Genomic DNA, 24,023 nt, shown 5'->3' on the forward strand with positions numbered 1-24,023 from the left:
TTATAATATATATTATACTATTATACACACACACACACATTTACGTCTTCTTTACATATTTTAACGATCTTTAATTTGAGCCATACAGTTTTTTCCAGGCAAATGAGAAAAAAATCGTTTTGTAAATTTATTTTGGCATCTACCGTAAAAAATACTATTCTTCGATAAATAATCGTTATAAATTACTTTATTGTGCATTTAAGGAACATTCAATTGAGGCGTAATATTACTTCTATATTTTCGTAAATAGTTTTTCAAACACCAATATTTTTTCCCTAACTACAAAATAGTTACAACAATTATACCTAGATATTGGAATAAAATATTGGGAAGTAGGATTTTTAAAATACTGTGCATATCCTGTCTTAATATGGTTTCTGAATGATTGATCGAGTATGACTGCTACCTAAATCCGATGTTGTGGTACCTTTTGAAGAAGACAACGCCGCAAGTGAAAGGAAGACTAGGGGAAGAGGCCGAAGAAAAAAGTGGCAATTGAATGGGATTAGAGCCAGTTGGATAGGCGATAGGGAAACTGCCCTAATTGGCCGTAACGAGGCAGGTTTGTCCTCTGCTACTCGTGGCAACAACAAACTGTCATCACCCTCTTATTACAACAAAATCATCTCTATTGTTGGCCTTTAATGTTGTTGTCGTTCGTTGTTACTGTTTATAGAGATAATAAGGTGGATTTGGCATGGGCTTTCCACTCCAGTCTGCAAATAAATCTATTTTTGGTAACGGAATTGCGACTCGAGCGACTTTCCACACTGCTTGAAATTATTCTGATTCTTACAATCCTCCCTACCTGCGAATAATATTTTTTAATACAAGGGTCCTGTTAGTTTCTTGATATAAATTTGAATCGATTATTCTTTTATTAAGATGGAATCAATTATACTATATGACCCTTTAAATTCATTCTCAGACTATATTTTATGAGTAATAAGATAAATAAATTAACTGGCGGAGCTTTACATAGCTCTAAGCATCCTCCCGCCTACCTCCGTCTATCTGCGGCAATTGTTTTATTATGCGCCATATGCATCTCTTTGATATTTTTGTTTATTCTTTCTATAAATGTTGCCTTTGGACTCTAACGTTGTATAATTCCTATTTCATGGTTGTCCACAAGCATACGCCAACGATGCCGCCAACAAGTGCTACTATCTCAAAATATTACAAATAAAATAAATAAATACAATAAAAAATATCAAACATACGGTGCCTTCCAGCATTTACTTTAAGCTGTTTTAATACTACAAGATTGAAGATTGTTTTCGGTTCTGGATCGTATTAAATCCAAGTACTTCCATATTGCCATGTAAAAACTAAGAATCGTGAAATCTAGATGAGAGGAACTTCCGACCAGCATTCCCGTTCCACAGATATAATTAGAGATGAGATTTGTATCGCTAAATGATACAGAAGGCATTGCCTATGACCTGGTCAAAGCCCTGTAGCGGTGCTCTGCTGCAGGAACAATGCAACCTGACTCAATACTTGGAAGGAATACCTCCATGCCTTCCTCTTGTGTCCTTATTGGTTTCCAATCATTCTTCTCGTCCTTCCAAATGCCCTGGCAAAGTACCGTAGAAAAATATTGTAAAATAAATATTTTATATTCATTAATCAACATTTAGGTAAATTTTATCCCAGTTAAAGATGCTATCATCAGATCATAGTCCAGTTCTGCTTTTTTTACATTCATGCTTTGTACCAAAGCCCTCCGCACCTTCATTGATAACAGGAAGAGTTGACTGGGACAAATTTAAATGTGAACTGGAAACTAAACTGGTCTTAAACATTCGACTGAAGATAAAACAAGACATTGATGAAGCTATTGAAAAACTCACATCATCAATAAGAACAAGCATAATTGACAACACATCGGCTAATAGACTAATTAATAACAATAAACAAAATAACCTGCCACGGCATCTTCGTATCTTGTTAAGGGAAAAACGACAAGCAAGATCGAAGTGGCATAGGACCAGATATCCAACTGACAAAACGTATTACACCAAATTGACTAACAAACTAAAAGTAGAGATCAGAAAATACAAAATTCAAAATTTAATTAACTTTACTGAAAATCTTACAACTACTGACAAATCATTATAGAGAACCACTAAAAAACTGCTGAATTTCAAAGATTTTAACCACCCACTTCTCACCGAATCCCAAACCTGGACCAGAACTGACGCAGAAAAATCACAAACATTCGGACAACACCTCTCTAAAACCTTTATTCCACATCCTGATATCCTTAACCCAATTCATCTTGAATGTATTGAAGCAGAACTAAATATTCCGCTACAAATGACCCTCCCACCTAAAGAATTTGATCCTTCTGATATATCTAGTATCATTCAAAGATTATCTACCTGCAAAGCTCCTGGATACGACCTAATAACATGCCACATTCTAAAACTTCTCCCTTGGAAAGCCATCCTATTCCTCACTTACATATATAACGCCGTACTCCGTTCCACATATTTTCCTGACCCCTGGAAATTATCTATAGTTAAAATGATCCCCAAACCCCAAAAGCCTCCAGAATACCCATCATCCTATCACCCTATCTCACTATAAAACTCACTATAAAACTCATTTTGAAACGCCTATACCCATCCTGGATTCCAATCATATAATCCCTGATCACCAGTTTGGATTTCGAACATCCCACTCTACTATCCAGCAATGTCATCGTGTAGTGGACGTAGTCTCGTCTTCTTTGGAGCGCGGAATGTACTGCGCGGGAGTCTTTGTCGATGTAGAACAGGCTTTTGGTCGAGTCTGGCACCCGGGACTGCATTACAAACTTCGTAAATTTCTACCTCCTACATACTTTCTCATCATTCGTTCCATTCTCATTGATAGATTTTTCCAAGTAAACCACAATGGTTCCTATTCACCCCTCTATTCTCAGTCCGCTGGTGGTCCTCAAGGTAGTATCCTTGGTCCCATCCTCTACACCGTCTATACAGCTGACATTCCAACCAATCCTAACACTATCCTCACCACGTATGCCGATGACACATGAGTGCTCGCTGTTAATAATAACCCATTAATTGTATCCCAAAATCTCCAACCACATATCACAGCCCTCGAAGATTGGTGTAATTAGAGGATTAAGATAAATTCCAACAAATCCCATCAAATCACCTTTACCCCCTTCGTCATAAACCTACTGACTGCCCTACAGTTTCATTTAATGATGTTATTCTTACCCCTGTCGGACAGATCCGCTACCTTGGACTACAGTTGGACAAGAGATTAACCTGAAATCCTCACACCAGACTGAAAAGACAGGAAAAATGCACGTCGATTTTGGCTATTACAGAACTTACTTGACAAACGGTCTAAACTTCCAACTCATTACAAAAGACTCATCTACATGACTGTAATAAGGCCAATCTGGACATATGGAGTTGAGCTTTGGGGCTCCACTAAACCTTCGAATTCCTCTCGTATTCAAACCTTACAATCCAAAATCCTTCGTAAAATCCTCACTGCTCCTTACTTTGTCACAAATAAAATCATACATAAAGACCGTAATGTTCCGTTCCCTATGTAACCGATCTAGCCCGAACCAGATATCACTCCTTCCATTATAAACTCTCAAACCCCCTAGTTTCTAATCTTGCATCCTATTCCATTCCTGACGAGGCGCCTGAAAAGAAGATGGCCACGAGACCAGCTAATGTAAAATGTCATTAGAGTGCTATCAATGGGTAGTTTCTCTACACGCCTGTAACACTCCAATTTAGATCAGATTTACCAAATGTATTATAATGTAACAGTTGTAAATAGCAATAAATAAATAAAAAAAGTTAAAGATGAATTTCATGCAAACGGCTTGAATCACCATAGAATTCCTTGATCCATCAACCGTAAATAGACATTTTTTTTAAACACGGGTTCAGTTCGGGATCTGTATCTCTTGTTGCCATACTGTTATGCAAAAACCCGTCATCCACCATGACATCACATAGGTTATAATTTTCAGCGAAAATTACTTTTAGTCCAGAAACCTGTCAGATGACATCATATAGCGAGTTTCTGCAATAAATCTTAACTTTCATCCCGTTAACTCCAGCTAAATCCGTTTTGCTTTAGCTCTGAAACTGAACAAAATTTGAGAAATTCCTCCACTCAGGTCAACTCGACAAAAAGTGTTTTTATTGTTTGAACGTTTACTCTGTAAAGTGACTTTTAATCGGGTGATACTAGACATCAAAAGCAACACAAATTTCACTCAGGAAAACAAGAAATTCCAGTTTTATATTTGTTTAACTAAGTAATGTTTTTTGTTGAATAGGAAGCATCGGCTAAAAACTATTAGAGTTAGCCAATTTCACACTGGAGGATAATAAAGTAGATTTTAATTTAAAGGAAATATAATTTGCAATAGTCTTTGCAAGGTGCATTGAATTCATGGCTTTACGAAATATTAAACTTCATGATGTCTGTCGTCTTGAATGCTTTCTTCAGATTTAATCAAGTCGAATTCTAATTATTTTAAAATAATTAATAATTTTGTCAAGTTTATTACACTGGCATTTACAATTACCAAAATTGAATAATTTTTTAATCAGTTAAAACAATTAAAAAATCATTTCAGCTATTTACTAATCTTTTTTTTTCTGTGCGCAACCAGGGTCCTCTCCTTCTGATAAAGTATAATATAGGCATTATTCTCGTTTTAATATTAAGTGATCGCTATGTCAGAGTATATTAGTATTCCACTCCTTAGGCCAGAGTTATTAGTTTATATTAGTTTGTCAGAGTATATTATATATTACATTATAATTATGTATTATATCACAGTATGTCAAAGTATATTAGTAGTCCTCTTCTTATAGTTTTGGAAAAGCTGTGAAAATTCGCTCATTTTTTCTTTTTAAGTTACTTATTAGTGTTTTCAACTTTATGTTCTTAAATTTTCCGTAAATATTTGTTAAAAATAAGCAATATTTAATTATTTAAATTTTCAATTAGTATATTTGTTTTGTTTTTCTATACTATGAAAATCGTGCATCTTTTAGGTAACATCAACCTGTTCTAAGTTAATTAATTTATATAATAAATAAAAAATATATTAGTTTTAAAACAAGGCAGACCTGTTTGAGTGGGAGGTTATAAATGGTTTGTTATATGGTGGTGTAATTAATTGTTGATAATCTTATAGAGGAAAATTAAATGTTAATGATTTTAAATTTTAAATAAATAGGTAACTAGACTTAAACTTAGTAAGCTTATTAATAATAAATATGACTCTTTAATAATTGACTGTTGGAATAGGTTTTGAACTTATAATAAAGAAAATGACCTGGGCAGAATAGCCTGCAAAAGAAATGTTAAATTAATGTGAGATAAAGATTGTATTGAAGGTGTGTTATATTATATAGTGAATAATGATGTTGTTGTAAGTGTTAAAAATGAAGATATAATATAAGCTGTTAAATATTTAGATGTCCTTGAAGATGGCTAGAATGGCCGAAACGTTGGACTAGTGAAAAATAAACTGTTGAGACAGAATTGGATACTAATTTTTGATTTATTTAATAAATAATTACCTTGTCTCAAAAAATTTTGAAATAATATAATTAAAATAAATATATAATTTATTTGAATGAATTCTTGATAATAATTTTCAAACTGTAAGTAAGAACGGAGGAGTAGTTTTGGGTCACAAAGTCAACATTCGCAATCAGCTCCACAAAAAAACAGAAATGGACAAATTTTCATTAGGTTTCTCCGAGATCCTTTCCTGGTCCTTATTTAAATATGCCAGGTTACAAATAATAAATTTGAATTTCTTATTTGATTTTCGATAACAGCTCTACGTGTAAAGTTAAAATATACTTGATCTTAATACGACATCTAATTATTAATCATTCGAAGCCTCGAAATTAAATCCCATTTTTCGGATTTGAGAAACAAAATCTTAGTAAATTATTTTCTTTACCAACTACAGATGAAATCTAAGTATCTGCAGTAACGTTGATATCTCATATAAAACTTTGTGAAATTTGATGTATACTAAATATCAGTAAAATAAGTAACTAGTACTGCTAAAGTTACTGTACAATGTGAAGTTTTCAAATCCTAAAATGTAAACTCCAAGTAAATTTGAAATAGACCTGTTGAATTTAAGAATTTACATAAACGATTCAAAGAGAATCGTTTTTATGATTATGGCTTTTTTTATTTTTATATTTTATGATTGCCAATGTAGGCAAGGAAAGTCGTTTTTTTACTATAATTAACTCAATCTAAAGTTTCAATATTATTCTGCTTCTTGATTCTTCTTTCTAATATCGACTTGTCAGGAACTGTGTCAGTGGCTCATTATTGTATTTAAATTGACTAGAATTAATGTTTTCTAAAATAACCACAGAAATAAGAGAGATGATAATTAGGTACCAATAGATATATAAAAGTCTGATAATAAAAATCTGACTGTCTCCGAATTTGCTATATAACGAATAAAATCAATGAGAATAATTAGCTATGGAATTTAAATTTGTTGTCTTAAGGGAATTATTTAATCAATCAGCTCAACGGAAATAATGAAGAAATTATTATCTTCATTATTTCCGTTGAGCTGATCTATGAATATGTATGAAAAGAACAATAATCAAAATAATTAACTCTGAACTTATCACAACCTTTCATAAAAACCTACCTGAGTGAATTGTAAAGATTTTTTACATGGTGAATAATATACTCGCATAAAAATAGTGAAGAACAGCATTTCTCTGAAATCTGACTTCACTTCTTCAATACTTAACTTTTTTTTCATTTATTTATTAACATTTACTACTATATTTACATAAAAATACATCTAGTAAATTTGATGTTAGATTATAATAATATGATACAGGCATTTTGAGAAACCACCCATTGGTAGCACTCTAATAACATTTAGGTAGAAGGATTCGAGGCCACCTTCTTTTCGCCTCGCAGGATTGTCAGGAATGGAGGAGGAAGTAAGGTAAGAAACTAGGGTTTAGGTGGTCAGGGTGTTTAAAATGGAAGAATTGATATTCGGACTAGATTGGTTACATATGGAACATTAAGGTCTTTATGGATGATTTTATTTGTGAAAAAGTTGAGGATTTTGGATTGTAAGTAGTGGATACGAAAGGAATTCGAAGGTTTAGTGGAACCACTAAGTTCAACTCCGTATGACGGGATAGACCTTATTGTCGTTATATAGATCAGGCTTTTGTGTAATGGATTGGAAGCTTAGATCTAGTCTTGTGTGAGTATTCCAAGTTAGTCATTTGTCCAGATGTAGTCCAAAGTAGCGGATCTGTTCGACAGAGATAGGAGAACAATTATTAAAGGATCCTGTAAGTAGGTTTGTGACGAAGGGTAGAGGTGATTTGAAGGGATTTGTTGAGCTTTATTTTAATCTTTCAGTTTCTTCGGTGGTTGTGATATTGGAATCCAAGTAATGGGTTATTACTAAATGCGGGCACACATGTGTCACCGGCATACGCGGCTCACCATTCCTCAGATAGTATTATGATCGTTTGGAATATGAGCTGTAAAGACTGTGTAGACGATGGGACCGTAGATACTACATTGAGGAACACCAGCGGACTGAGAGAAGAGGCATATTACCTAACTTAAATACTCAATTATAAGGGCCACTGTATACATTTTATATTCAATTGTACTACTGAATTTTTTTCTCATGTTTCGTTATTTAAAACATTTTAAAACAAATGTTTTATTCAATAAATTAATATTTTCATCGAAAACTTTCAAGGGATTTTCAGAATTGAACAATTATTACACTTCATCGTTGAGGTCATCTTCTTTTGGTGTTGGGAAAAAGTTTTTTTCTATATTTCTTTATTATTATTACACTTGATGAGGATTACAAGTGTGTCATATCGATTATAAATATTTTTTTTTTTGAGCTTTGATAATGTTAGAGTTTGTCTCTTGCATAAAACACTGCTAGCTATTTACAAATATTCATTCAGCAATCACACTTTTGTCTGCTTCAGTTTTTTAAAATTAAGTAATAACTAAAATATGAGATAATTTTCTTCATAATCTTTATAATCTTTTATATTATTATTATGGTCTAAGTTAAATTTGAAGTGTTTTAATGTAAGTTTTAATTAACGTGCTTTAATGTTTGCAGAATGACCTTCTCGGGCAGTCCTTGTTTGATATCACCCACAAAGATGACAAAATGGAACTGGAGCAGAACCTGAAGCCTACTAATGTCAATGACTCCACAATTAGCAGAATAGGTATAAATATTTCACTTTATTTCTTTATTATTTATTTATACTAACCACGCAATGTTTCGACTATTCAGGCATCGTTAGACTTCCATAATTGTTGATTCACACTATTAAATCTTATTATATCCTACATAAGTAGCATATGCCAAGTCATGGTCGTTATTAATTAAGACTAAACATTATAATTTTGGACTCTTCCTTAGATAATTATGTTTTGGATCAATTTCGATTTCCATACTAAAAGGAATATTAGTTATTTTTTACTAGAAGAAATCCGTTTTATAATTTTATTATAACACACTTTAAATTAATGACATTTAAGAAATAAAAAATAAATTCTATAGATACAAATTCAAATAAAAGTTACATAAGTTATAAGTACCAACTCCGTTCTTGGGAAAATAGTTATAGTATACAGGAGTTTCTTTTTTTGTTCAAAAGTTAACGGACTCGGATTCTAAAGAATCAATCTTCTAAATTTATTTAATTCAGTTCTTTAAATTTCCTGCTCTGAGTAGCATTGGTATTGGACAAATGAGGTACTAAAAGAAAGGGAATTTAATGGACACGCGACAAATACCAATTTCAATTTTTAAATTATCACTATAACTTTATTAAAAGTAATTTTAAAATGTCTATGGTTTCTAAATTTTAACGTTAGTTAGTCGAACAGATTAATTCAAAGCGAATCCAATATTTCGACAGGGACTTAAAAACAATATGGAACCTTCCGTAGACGTTCACGGGGCACTTTGTTTTCGAACCCTGAAATTAACCTTTTTTAAGAAAACGCACGAATTTGGCACATTCCCATCCTAATTCCAACTTAAGCGTCCTAAACTGCACTTACCACTTTTTATGTTATTTTATGAGCGGTCAGCAAAAAATACACAAATAAATGAAATTTTAAAGTCAACTTTAAGCGGAATCTTCGTTTGAGTCCCCTGAGGAAGGCCTGAAATTCTGGTCAAAACGTCGGCACAAATAAATAAGTTTCGTTTGAATTTATAGGTTATGAAGTAATATTTATATGAATTTTTATCGCCTACAACCTACATTCCTGATATTAACGTTTCCTTGTCATTTCGCTCATCTTAATTTTGTTCCTATTTATATTAAAAATAGTTTAAATCGTATTAAAAGAAAAAACAAGCATGTGGATACCAATTTTTCTTGCTTCCTTAATTTACCAAGCATTTGTACAAGTCTAGGATTTGCAGCAAGTGGCCAACGTGTAGATCCAGCAGCATAGAAGTTTAATCTTTGACTGACAACGTCACTTAAAAAACTAGAAAAATCTTTGAACAAAAATAAGTTATTGTTGTTGATCCAAGCCAAAGATATCATAAATATTGTTTAAACGATTAAAAATGTTTTCTAATATCGCAAATGTCTCGAAAGAAGATGAATATATATCTAATAGAGGAGCTCGCACGGGTAAACTAGTTTATATTTACTGTAGAAACTCGTATATTCTCTTATCGTGGGAAAATAATCATAATTACTGCAATATGTAATTATTAATTTAAACACATGGAATGAGTTTTATAAAGGAATGTCCATGCTGCTCGGATATTGCATTTAAAAAAAAATCCAATCTACGTCAATCAGTTTTAATATAGAAGGCGTCATTATGATTATGTAAAACAGTATTAATGAAATACTACGTCTATTGTAGAAACATTGAAAAAGGCGTAAAAACTGAGAAACCTCTATTGATTAGTCCCTCTAATATAGCGGAAATGTTACTAAGATATCAATCCTTTTATTTGAAAAGTAATTTTCACTTACCTCCTTTTAAAAAAGTTTTAAATTACATCGTTTTCAGCTGTCAGTTTTTTATGATTGTTTTCTCTTCTCATGTAAAACCCGCAATCAGTGGACTCAGCATGCTTATCTTAAAATGGCTCTAGGACAACAAGACAAAAAAAAATGTTTTAAGAATTATAAAAAATAAATGCTGTCGTAACAATGCAATTCATGGCTCGACAATCCTATGCAGGTCTAGGTCTCCTGCAGCAAGAAATGCCAGGCTTCTCTGTCCATCCTAGCACAGTGCAGATGGAATAGAATTCATCTTTGTATTAGTATTATTTTTGATATTTTTTGTTTTATAAAAAATTTAATTTGAAAAAAAAAATTGGAGCATACAGCGTTCACCCAAAGACACCTAAGATAATGAAGCAAATTCGTACCAACATTCAAACTATACTTTGACGCCAGAGCCGTATTCCTTATACTTTGGCTGTAGCACTTACTGATAATGAAGACAAAATTCAGAATAGAATTCAATGCATTAAAGTTATAAAGTTGCTTCTATATAGTTATGACAACCTAAGGAATGTTCTCACATGAGCTTTAGTGTAGATGGGATATTTGGATTGACTGGTATGGGTTTGGCTAAATGTCTGGCCGTTCTATTGTTGGTTTTAGGGAAGAAGCTGCAAGCTACTTGTGACTAGACACCAGCGCTTGTCTGAAGTTTAAACGTTTGTGTTTAGTTCTTATTGTTTGAGATCTGCCAACAGATAGACGTTTATGTACTAAATTTTTTATGTAATTAAATGTTAATTAAACTCTTTCCAAACCTTACAATCAGTAATTAACTCTAGTTAAAAGATTTATTTTGTAAAGTGGTTCTGAATAAATACGTCAAAATCTTGTAAATTCTTAGATTCCCCCTTGGGTAGTTAATATTTATTTCTTGGCGGTCCCGAGAAATGAATCTTGACACTCCCACCTTGTTTAGTATGCGGCGCTTCAAAATAGCCGTTAGGGGTTGGCAAAAATGACCACTAGGCCCACTTTGGCGGACTATTTCCCTCCACTAGTTACCAAAACCAATACCAACTTAATTGTTGTATGTTTGATTTAACATCTCAAAAACATACATTTGAAAGGCTCGAGGCAAGAACATGATGTGAATTTCTATTACAGGTCTTGTAGTAAAGCGAAATAAAAGAAATTTACAATTCTTATTAAATTTTTATATATTTCATATTCCATAATATTATAGATAAATGTTTTAGAATAATTGTATTGCTCAAACTAATACAAAAAATAATTTTGTAGTGAAATAATGGAGCATTTTGCATACAATCTTAATGGTCTTTAAAATTTTGGCACGGTACATTCTTTCCTCTTCCCATTATTTTATTATAAAAACAATGTATCTGAGGTCCAAGATTAACATGTATTTGACAAAAACACATAAACAAAAGTTGAATTAAAATGTTTTCTGGTACCATTTTTATGAATTTTCATCTCCTTTTTTGTCGATGTTCATGTTTTTTTCATGTTGCCTGGATTTATTTTAAACTACCGTATATGGTAGCTCATCTAACAAAACAAAATTGATCAAAATCTTCACTTATGCACTTCATTTATTTTTTTATTATTGAATTATTAAGAAGTAAGAAAAAATATTTACTTTTGTTTAAGAATGATTATTTAATTCCTACAGGAGACACTACCTGCCGTCAAGAGAGAAGGAGTTTTTTTCTGAGGCTTAAACAACGCCCGGCTTCCAAAAGCGACCAACCTCAGTACGAAGTGTTCCACGTCGAAGGACATATCCGCTACCGCAAGCAACAACAAAACAAGATCAAAAGTAATTATATTTATATTTTATATAATGATAATAATTAATACCTATCTAATTGAAAAATTCACACCTCAACCAGTTAAATTGCTTAAAATATTGAATAAATACCTTATCTACGCACTTCCTCGACTCTATTTTATTATTATTCTTGATATTTAGAATTTTAAGAATTCTATTTAATTATAATAGAAAATTTGATGACTATTTTTCTAAAGTTTTTTTAATTGAAAAAATTTGAATACTTCGAATTTAAACATATTAACTTTAAGGTTTTTGATGTATATGTTAATTATCAAAATTTAAAAAGTTAAGTTATCATAAAATTGTGATGGCTTGGTCACACTAAAAAAAAAAAGATAAATCTCTTCTTTTCCTTCCTCATTTAGTGTAATATTTAGCACTAGCTAACGCCTTCCATGGAATCCAACCACATTCCCCTTTTCTCTCCTGATTCATCCACATACTTCGATTGCCCCTTCATCTTTTCTGAAATGAAAAAAGGAAAATCTAAAAGATGAAGGGGCATCGAAGTATGTGGATGAATTAGGAGAGAAAAGGGTAATGTGGTTGGATTCCATTGAAGGCGTTGGCCAGTCCTAGTAACCGGGGTGGTTGGCAAGTTTGAGTCGTCGGGATACCTCCCCTTTGTCGGCCTCGAAGGAGGAAGGAAAAGAAGAGATTTATCTTTTTTTTCTGTGTGTGGGAGATAAAAAAACTTATTAGTATGATCTACAATTTTATGACAACTTAACTTTTTAAATTTTGATAATTAACTTATACATCTAAAACTTTGTTTTGGGGTATCGTCTCTATCTTCAGAACAGCTTCTTCGGATAAGTAATATGTTATATTTATATTACACTAAAAGTTTGGTGTAGAAATGGACGACTATCAATTTCACGACTATCAGTGCAAAAGTATTTTTCTTGACAGGCATGTTTCAAGCACGATTGCTTCCATGGATTTTATTTTCAAATAACAAATCAAACATCTCAAGTAGTTGGATGCTGTATAGAAATGGTTCTTTTTAATTAGGATATTATGATTTTTTTTTTTTAATTCGTTTTAGTCAAACATTGTTGTTCGGCCATTTAACTTTACTTGTACCATTTTGCTTACGTTTCTCTGATCTAGTTAAGCTATGAGGATGGTACACTGTGACTGTTAATGGTAATTTATTATCCAGACATTTAATATAATGAAGATATGAAATCGCGATAGATGATATAGACATATTTTGTGGCCAACCAATTTTAAAGCTAAAAAAAAATGTTTAAGTTTCGTCTTTATTTACGCATTGATGTTTATAAAAGTATCTATACCTATATCAGCCGGCTACCTCTCATACGGATTAATTTTCACACCTGGTGCAACTCTGAGCGTATCTGCACCTCCAGCGAGCCAAAGCAACCGAGAGAACTAGGCAGCAAACTGTACGAGTTCCCATGATATTTAATGTAAAGATTTGACGCATATTCTATTGCAGCTAATTGAATTAATTAAACTGATGTTTTATTTTTATCAGGCATTTTTTTATTTAATTTTATAATTTACAGTGAGTGATCAACCAAAGAAACCCAATAGATTTGAAACTGAATATTTTATTTTGTTTTTTTAAGGTTGATTTTTGTACTTGCAAGTTATTTCATAATTTGAGAAGTATCGTTCGTTTTGTTTAATGAAGCAATACTTGCTTGTTCTTCGATTGTTCTAGCATTTGAAATAAAATCCTGAATTTCTGGATCACATGGTGAGCTACTTCCTAAAGTTTACATATGATCTAGTAGGAGACCTAAACGAAAGTTGGTAGATTGTATTAATTCTGACCAAACCTATTTAGGTTTTGATCAATAGTTGTTGGTAGTGTCAGCATCGAACTCTTGGGCTCGCTAAGCCTGTTAAGTCTGTAAACTACCTTCAACTACTCGTATTAGTACACTGGTATTACCCGAGTTGTGCCGTTTGTCATTAATTTTTCACTCTGATTTTTTTATTCTCATCACCAAATTATTAGCAATATCGCTATGAGGGTTACATTTAGGATTGTCAAACTGACAATAATATTTTCTTTAAAACCTTTCAGAGCGATGTATTTGTTGCTTCTATTCCAGATTTCGATGTTTTAATTTTTCAATTATTAGTTATATTATTTGGTTTAAATAATGAGATCTTTTTTTCTCGACTAAAGCTAGCGAAGCTCATAATAAGTTCATACAGGAAATGAAAACGCCTTCGGAATCGAAATTTTTGATTCGTATTTTACGTTTTAGATATAAAGAACAAATCTTTAATTTATTAAAAAAAATTAATAAAATTTATTCTTAGACATTTAAATATAAATAAACATGTACCTACTTACCTATTAAAATGAAGAGGAAGCCATGAGGGTCTATGTACGAAAAACAAATTTTTTTAAAGGTAATTTACAGTTAATACAGGACAGTAGAGAGGACGAACATAGATAAAGAAGAAAGATAAGGAGTGGAAGAGAAGGCCTATAGGCTGAGGAATAGCAGAGGAGGTGTTAACCCCGGACTAGCGAGCGGTCGACAAAGAGGTGGCGGGGGGCACCTCATCACCGCTCTAGACAAAAGGAATATAATTTAATTGCCTTCACTTTAGCAACACTCATTCTTCTTAACCCTCATCTACTCATTTCTTTCTTTAGTTTATTCCCCTCTTTTTTTTTTCTTTTTTTTAACCTCTTAATGTCTCATTCTCTTTTTCATTTTCGGAACTATTTTCCGGTCTTTGATTTCTTTGCACGTGGCCCCCCTGAGGAGAGCAACAGGTTGTCATTAGTTATGCAGGCTCGCTGCCTTGTTTGTTTGTAAATAGATTGATTGGCTCACTGAATGGCTGGAAATTATATTAAATGTTCCCCTGCATAAACTCCCAATGCCCTGTAATTAGTATGTTTAGCGAGATTCATTTTATTATTAAACGTCGTCGTTAATAAAGGCCATCCTCGTTACGGTGTTGACTTTACCTCGTCACGGTATCATGATTCATATTTACAAAATTAGATAATCATAATTAAGGTAAGTGTTAAATGGAGGGAATATTAAATATAGGAGATCCTCCAGAATTGAAAAGCAAAACAATCCCTACATCAATGTTGGAAATTTCAAATATTTAGGGACATTTATTACATCAAAAAACAATTACAAAGATGAAATAAAAGTACTATTGGCAGCTGGTAGTAAGTGCTTTCATGCACTATAAAAAGTAATTACGTTTTCGAAATCTCCAGAAAAGCTAACACAATCAGGCAAGAGAACGCTTCCATTTTTTTCTAGTGTTGGTAAGATCCTTTCAAGGCCAAGTTCTAAGTCCTTTGGATATTTGGCTGATACTTTTCGAGAACCCTGCTGCTGCAATCCTTTCCTATTACTCCCAATTCAGCCTCTAGTATGACCTTAATATTTATTAAGTAGCTTCTTATTTCCCGATTGTATCAAAAGCAGTCGATCATGTACGTTTCTTTCCAGTACTAAGAAGGCTATCTTGTGGACTAGGTTGAGAGGAAAAAAAAGATAAAAATCAGGAATTACCAGACATAGTCAATGCAGAATTGCTGCATTTCGTTAACGTTCTATATTCTTTCACCTTCTTGAAATGTACTTCACTTGTATTCAAATACTTTGAAAAAATGAAAAATTAAGAAAATTTAGATTCATAAGGATGAGTTAAGTTTTGTTGAAAAGTAATTACTAACAGTATAATGCATGTTACTTTTTATATTTTATTTAATAGAATAAAATCCTTAATCCTATTAAAATTTTAAAAATATTATTATACATTTGTAGAATCTAAAAACTCACAGAAAGGAGAAAATAACATATTAGGGCTCCGACACTACTTCTTAACAAAATGTTGCTTGATTAAGTAAAACAACTTCCGGTCGAAGACTCAAAAACATTTAAATTTAAAAGTTTATTTTATCGAATGATATTTGGAAGTGAAATATCCTTGAAAACGTTAGTTTTTTTCCCCTTAAATTACTTTCTAATTACTTAAAACATGATAAAAAAAAACTTTAATAAATAAATAAATTACTACTTTGTTTAAACCACTTTTTTAAATACTGGGTGTCTTAAGTTTTAATTCGGTGAAATCTATATCAATAAAACCAAATTACTAATTACCATACTTGTCCTGCCAGCCCAGGGTTTGACAAATTAGACTTTTTCCAAATTTCTATTTTTAGTTTGTATATTAATGTCCTTGATTTTCGCATATTTGCGTTATTAGTCAACAACCTCTGATAATAGCGTATTCTATGTTATACTATACTCTGCATGGCTGTCGGCTGCTCTGCTCTTATACTTACTAGCTGCAGTTCATGCGATACGATGAATTTTTTTCTAATCTCTCCACATATTTTGTAATAAAAAATATTATTACCTGCAAATGGAAATGGGAAAGAAAAAAAAAAGTCAAAAAGTGCTGCCATCTCTTGTTATAGAAGTAGATCTGAGTGTGGCCCCAGGCTTTATTCGTCATTTTTTTGTTTCTTTTATCTCGTTTCTAGCGTATTCTATTTTATTCTAAAGACTCAAAATGACCGACCTCATTAATATTATCTCTGATCCCTGCTCCTAACTTTTCAATATCTTTAAATCACCCTTCAAATATATTAAAGTTTCAAAGATTTCTAGTCAGAACATTTACCACGAATTTATTTATAATTAACAGGTCTTCTATAGACTAAGGTCCTGTATGTGTATATGTTTATATATCGTTTTCTTTCCTCTAATTTTCTTAAATTATTGTCGGTTTCGGAATTGCTGGTTCTTCATAAAAACCACATTCTGTTCTGCTATATGATTTTTCTACATACTTATGCCTTCTCATTACCGAAGTTTTATATTCATGATGGAAATTAAGAAAATTTATGAAACTCTCAGAATCTAAATTTTTCACTGACAATGTACGTTTAAGACATCCAGAAAAAAATTTGGTTTCGTGTCCAACTGTAATAAAATTTTGGTTTAGGTATAATAGATCGAACCATTAATACGAAATCGATTTAATTTTCCGAGAGTTTGCGGGTAATTACGTAGTTGGTCCCATATTGATTTATCATATTTAACTTTCGCTTAGGCGTGCGTAAACGTATTTGTCTTTCTATACGTCGAGATTTCGTGAACAACTCTTCAGATTTGGCCCGAATTTGAAGGTAAGTAGTGGATTAATGTTAAAATAAAAAGAACATCTTTTAATTATCATATGTAATCATCATGATGAACTATATCATTAAAAAATTATAGCCCATTTTGACTATTTATATTTTCTCCTCCAGAAAATAATAAAGTATTTTAGTTTTTTGGGCGAGATAAAAGAAGCACTAATGTATGTTTTTCTTAGAACAATGGATTATTTGAACAAACAATGACCATAAAGATTTTTTTGTTATGGTTCATCATAATGAAACACTTAAAAGATCAATATTTTACCTTATATTTTAATCTATTTTATTTACCTTTTTTGTTTATTTACAGTAATATACAACAAAATAAAAGTACAGATAAAAAAAAAAAGATTTTCAAATTTAATTTAACTAATGGCTGAGTATTCATATCTTCGAAATTAAATATATTTCATAAACATAATGAACTTTATCTTTTAAACATAATAGTACATTTCATTAATTTATGATATACAGTATATAAAGCTTTAAATTTCAATCAAATATCATTTGAACATCATTGTATAATACCATTCAATAAATTCTCTACTACTTAATTATAATTTATAATAAAAATGAATGAGTAGAAGATGAATATAGTTGTAAATTTATAGTTTCATTTAATTATTTTTAATAGATACAAGAAAATTTTCTTTGGTAGATCCTTTAACGTCATTGTACGAATATTTCTCTTTGGTCGGTAAACCTTAATTTGAAATTAGTGAAGATGGTAAAATAGTTCATTTCAAATATTAATTTTCTACTCCTTATCCGCTCCATTTTCTTCCTTGATTAAATTTTGCGGGGATCTAGATATTCGTACGGATGCATTATATTCTTTTAAAATAACCTCAAACTAAATCTTTTCTTCCCAGAAAATATTTTTTTTTGTTGTACATTATAAATGTACAAAATAAAAGAAGCGTGTGTTCTTTGATGGGCTGAAGGCCTGTGCCAGCCCGCTATTCAGAGAAATCACCCCTCCAACAAGACCTGGGAGATGGGCACACAGTCCCCTTGGTAGACGTCCTCGCCGAGGGAAGGACTTCGGGCTCTGCAGCTTGAATTCATCACACCACCACCAACACAAGCCTGAATGGCCCCTCCCCATTTCTTGTAAGCCCCCCCTATGTATGTAAGCTATCATGCCACCAATGTATAACCGTCTTCAGCGGACCATGTTTGCTCATTTTATAATGCCATGTGGCAAACGAAGAAATAATGTAAATTCTATATGTATAATGTATTGCATTATACTATTATGTATTCTGTAACCATATAAAAAATAAAGAGGTTTGAAAAAAAAAATAAGCGTGTGTGTTTTTGTTAGAACAAATAGGAGCGAAAACTTCCTAAAATGTTTCAAAACCTACTTAAGTTGATTAAAATATGTCTTTACATCTATTATATAAATTTGCAACGAATCAAACTTTAAATTACATTACTTATATCAAATTTTAAAATTGTCTATATTTTTGGCCGACTTATCTTAACTATTAAGTATAGAAGGAAGGTTCTAGGATTGTAAAACAACAAGAAACAAATACAATTATCTAAATTTTATTTAAATAAAAAGAAAACTTAATTTTTAAACGTCAAGTTATAATAATGATTAATATATTATTTAAAAACACAGAAAATTTTTTTGAATATCATTTGCTTTAGAGACCAAGTGATTTTCATTTCATCACACACCTGTGTTGACTTCTTAGGAGGTTTAAGCAGTGGGAAATTTTTATTCTGTAAAATACCTGCTTTCAAAAGATCTGAGAGAAGTTTCAGTGAAAACAGTAGCCACCATTGACATTTCAATTAAAGGTGTTGCGTATTTAAATACTGACCTCTTATCTAAAGTGAGAATTTTTTTTTACGTTCATAGATTGATTAATAATTCTAAGTTTTCCTTTTTCAGCAGTGATTTTCAAAGCTGAAAAAGTACATTTTTTAAACTTCATTAATGCGCGTCGTGGACAAGCGCTAAACAGTTTTTTGTTTTTTTTAATTTCCCAAAAGTGGGGTTTAGCGGAGAACTGGACTTTTAACATTCAGCGATTCCGCGAAATCACGTGTGAAGTGTTTTAGAAGAAATTCCTTTACTTATTCATTCATAATCTAGAACCAAAACTGTTAATTCAAATAAAATTAAAAATGAACGAACGTTTTTCTGAAATTCTACGCCCCAATTGTGATCCCCTATTTTGCCTCCGGGTATTACACCCGGTTCTATTAGGTTATGGTTCTGGATAGACACCTAACACCATTCCTCCTCTGGTTCAAGAAGATCAGGTTGTTGAAATAGAGCCTTAAAGGCTATACCACCTGTTGATCTATCCCTCTCCCTCAAATTGATACCATGATACGATATAAGATCAGCCCTCCTTCGTCCATCGACGATATATCATTATTAATGTTATTTAATAATGATAATTTTTAACAGTGTTTCTTCTTAGAGTGATGTGCAGTAAGGCTGTATTTGAAAAACATCGTACTGTTAGTGGTTTAAAATGATAAAATTATTAAATTTCTACTTCCTTCCAAATTAACTTAATGGTTTGAAAACTTGAATGAACTTGGTGCTCGTTAAAAATCTGGGTTTTTGAATCTTTTGGCGCCTGCTTCTACTTTTTTCACTGTTATTCGTGGTTTAATGCATCTCTACATCCCCTTTTAATTTCATTAGTGAGTTCAAAATTTATGTGTATATTGAGTTGGGCGCTAAAGAAGAGTCTTGTTTTGGGCCTTCAATATTTTTTTCTTCTCCAATCACCGCCATTTTAGTCGTAGTTTAATGTTTTCTTCAAATTTCAAAATCGAAATATGAGAAATTGTTTTTAAAATTTATTAAATTTCCGTATGTAAGCACTAACACAAGAATCATTGGAATACATTTGATAGTCTAGAGTTTTTTTTATTTTTTTAAATTATTATGGTTTTTGTACTTTTTTGAAGCTAATTCGTATTGAACTGAATAAAATTACAAGGATATATGGAAGGGGTGCCTTTTTTGAAATTGTCTATATATTTCAATTTTAGAGGGGTCAGATTTAGAGTCAAGAGATACATTATTTAGTTCATCATTAGAAATCTATGATTTAGTTCTCAAGCGGTTATGTTGAACACAAATAAAGAATTTTGGAGATTATAAGGTAGCATTGTAACCATTTAATTTTTCTTCGTGAAATTAATTCGTCTAGAATTGGGAAGACTATTACTGCTATTGCTCGGATGAAAACTAATACATTTTTTTACAATTTCAACCCCACCATTTATCTTACAGATAAATAGGTGAAAATATCTTTATATTTCATAAAATAGTCATTTTTCTTATCTTCATCTTCCTTTGTTCTTCTGGACGTGGCAATATCTCGGTCTGACATTATTCTAGATTATGCGCTTTCAGGAATTTCAGATTTTGTTCGCTTCTTCCGTCCTACTCTGAAGATTTCTTTCGCCTGCCTGTAAAGGTGTAGGCCAAGGGTGAGATTCATTGGGCATGAGTAATAAACAAATTGGGCACTACAAAAAACTCTTGAATCCCAGTCTTCTTCCATTGGCCACAAATGAACGAACCACTACAGCTACCCCTATTATAGACAGTCCATCAAGATGCGTAGTCCAAAATCCTCGTGTCCTCTCTAAAAATGGTAATTCTCTCATCAGTGATTCTTAGGCAGTATTCGATATTGTCTGTAATGGCACCCCTACAGGCAAAACTTATTTAAATATTATAATGCCGGACCGGAACAGAATTCCTTGGTTTTTATGAGATGTTAAATTTTGCAATGTTAGGTTATAAGTTTTTTCCAAGGCAGTGATTAAAGAGCAATAACCATCCTATGGAAGTGGTTGGAATAATCCCAACTTTAGATTAAAGGCGTATCTTAATTAGTTACTTTTTAGAAGATGAAAACATGTTTTCTCTCTTTTATGACGTTGTATAAACAATACTTTGATTTTACAAACTGTAAATCACTCATACTACTGATTTAATATTTTAATTATATATTTATTATAACTCTTCTCCCGATGGTTAAGAAACCATTAGGGTAGGGGGATACTGATCAGGTTTTTCGTGTGTTATTTCTAAAGAAATTCTTTTACTTTTTATTTCAAGATGTAGAACATGGTAATACTTAAGACCTAAGTAAATGCAAATAATGTTTTCATAGTATGAAAATTTTTATATAATATTTGGTTTCATTGGTTGTCTAGTCCATCATTGTTGATTTAACCACAACTGCCCAATTCCCACCATTTAGTGATTATGATTTTCGTAGAAACTCTTTTAATATTTGTTTAGGTTTCTTGTGGCGTACACGATTTTTTTTCTGGATATTTTTCCTGTTTTTATTTTCTTTTTTCTGGAATTGTTTGCGGGTCATTGATTTGTTGCCACGTGGAAGTCGCCATCCCCACCCACCTCATTTCTCCTACTTTCCTTCCAAATTATCGCTCATTAGTTTCTCTTATTGTATGTATTTTTCCCCCTTCCATCCCTTTCCCTTTTATTTCGTTTTCAAGTTTTTATTTAAATTTATTTTCCTGCACGTGTGAAGAAAACTCCCCTCTTGACACGTTAGCTTTTCGTCTCCTGAAGGACTTAACAATCAATCCTTCTTTTATCGTTTGTTCGTCTTGAGTTCGGAATAAATTTGATATATCTCTATATTCTTTCATGTTTTGGAAAGTAAATTATAATTGATATCTCTATGAACATCCCTTCAAATTCTTAATTAACTAGCTTTACTTATTATGTTGGTAGTATTGCAGTTATTATAAATTTCTTTGTCTTATTTTTTTTTAAATAAGATAAATATATATGGTTGTTTCCTGTTGGGAATGGTGTGATGTGATTTTCAAACTTTTTCTAGTTTTGTACACTGGCTTAATAAATTATTTATCAATATGCATCTTTATATTTCTCCGGCCAAAAAAAAAAAAAAATAGTTTTTCCTACTTATTTTATAATAACTAAATTTTGATTCTATACATCGAAAAATAAAAAAAATCTTGTTTCTTATAATTTTTTTTGTTTTTTTGAGTAGAAACTATAACGTTTTTTAGATGTTAAATGAAACCTTAGCACTTGAATAAATTCAAAGCCACGTGCCATACAATATGTTACAGCATTCATTTTTTAAGTCATAAAATTTGCTACAATTTTAAACCAAAATTATAAATATTTTACTTTCTAAGATACTCTTCAAAAATTCATTATTTTTAATCAATGATGAATCTGGGTCGTATTTTGTGAAATATCTACATTACATATTTTATTTTGGTCTGAAATTGTACCAAATTTAAAAAAATTTCTTTTGTAAAAGTTTGGCAGGAATATAAAGATATAACAGTTTACATTCTGCTCTTAACCATTTATTCAATGCTAAATTGTTATTGAATCAATATAGAAAAAAACTAATAATGATTTTATAAACTTACTCATCCCATCAGCTGAAATGCTGAAATATAAGAAATTAAAAGAATAATTACTTTATAACTAAGGTGGCTAGAAAAGACAATACTTGTGAAATCGAAAGCATACCCCACAACTATTATTTATGCGTCTATATTACTGTTCCTATTTCTAGAATTTTCGTAACCTATAAAAAACATTTTTTGTTTTATCTGCTTAAGTTAATTATCAATTCCTTTCATTGTTTATATTTATCCATTTTCATTATTAATAAAAATACGAGATGGTTTATTCTTTCAAACAAACAATATTAACGGTACCTCGGTATTCATTTTGAAAGTTTGTCTAAATGGCTACTTAGCTTGGGCTTAAATAGCCCTGTTAAACTATTTCGATGTGATTAAGACCTAGATGATATTAAAGACCATTTAGTTTTGTATTGGATTTAGGAGAACTCAAAAGGTTTGTTTCCATCTGAACCTTGTATTCGACTTTTTTCAAGATTGCAATACTTACTATTTTTCCATATATGGGTGAGTGAAAGTGCTTAAATTTCCCACTTGTCTTGTTGTAGTTTCCATAAAAGCTAACATTATCTCCTAAAACTCGGAAGTAAAAAAAAATAAAAAATTCATCTAGAACCCGAACTTTAAATTTGTGATCACACGTGTTATTGATAACTATTGACATTTTTACTCCTGGGTGCGGTAATCGAAGGTCAGAATGTAGTATCCATCTTGCGCGTTCTGTTTCAAATCGCAGATTCCATTATTACCTTGAATCATTAGCTATCTAATTAGTTTTGCAATTTTATCTGCCTTTATTACAACCATAACCGTTGAGAAATATGTCTCTGTTACTTCCAACACACTATGCCTCGTGCAATCTACAATCGTTGCCTTCTGCTTTATAAACTGATAATTTTAGATTTAAATGATTGGTATCATGGTATTATGGTATGTAGCAATCCTCTTGGTTTTATCTGGCCCAAAAAAAGTATATTTCTTACCCCGTGACAACAATATTGAGAGGAAACCAATTAAATATATATATCATATATATATATATATATATATATGATACGAAATAGTCTCATGGTAATGTGTAAATGCAAATGAGCCTGTATGATAGACTTATGCACCGGATCCAGGTTCATCGGAGTGGACCGTTATACATCGTGAGTGTACATTTTAAATTCTTTTCATAATCCCTTAGAAACGGTTCTGGGCTTTGGAGGATATGTGATATTTTAATTTATATATGTCTATATTTACATATATGTTCACATAATGTTGACAATTTAAACATATATAAAGTTGAATATATATGTTTCCTGTTACATTGGTGCACTTCCAAAGGCTTCAAATAAAAGATCGTTTGCAAGGTTGTTTTCATAAAATTGATGATGATTTTCACTCAATATGTCCAAATTTTTTTCGCAGCTTTTATTGTTTTGCTAATGTCCAAATTTGAGTATGGATTATTTTATGGGGCATGATTTGGTGTTAAAGAAGTTCCTTTCGGAGTCCCCAATCCACA

General features: G+C 31.5%; 1 protein-coding gene across 1 annotated transcript in view; it reads left to right on the forward strand.

The window, feature by feature from the left end:
• Positions 1 to 24,023, forward strand: part of LOC106684625 (basic helix-loop-helix ARNT-like protein 2) — a gene marked incomplete at its 5' end in the record, with an annotated part of 79,467 nt that overhangs the window by 32,685 nt on the left and 22,759 nt on the right. The window contains 2 exon segments of the mRNA XM_067050339.1: positions 8,171 to 8,282; positions 11,740 to 11,886. Of these exon segments, the coding sequence (XP_066906440.1) occupies positions 8,171 to 8,282; positions 11,740 to 11,886 (259 nt within the window).

The sequence above is a fragment of the Halyomorpha halys genome, unplaced genomic scaffold, assembly GCF_000696795.3.
Source record: "Halyomorpha halys isolate HHAL.00 unplaced genomic scaffold, Hhal_1.1 Scaffold595.1, whole genome shotgun sequence".
Taxonomy (NCBI): Eukaryota; Metazoa; Arthropoda; class Insecta; order Hemiptera; family Pentatomidae; genus Halyomorpha; species Halyomorpha halys.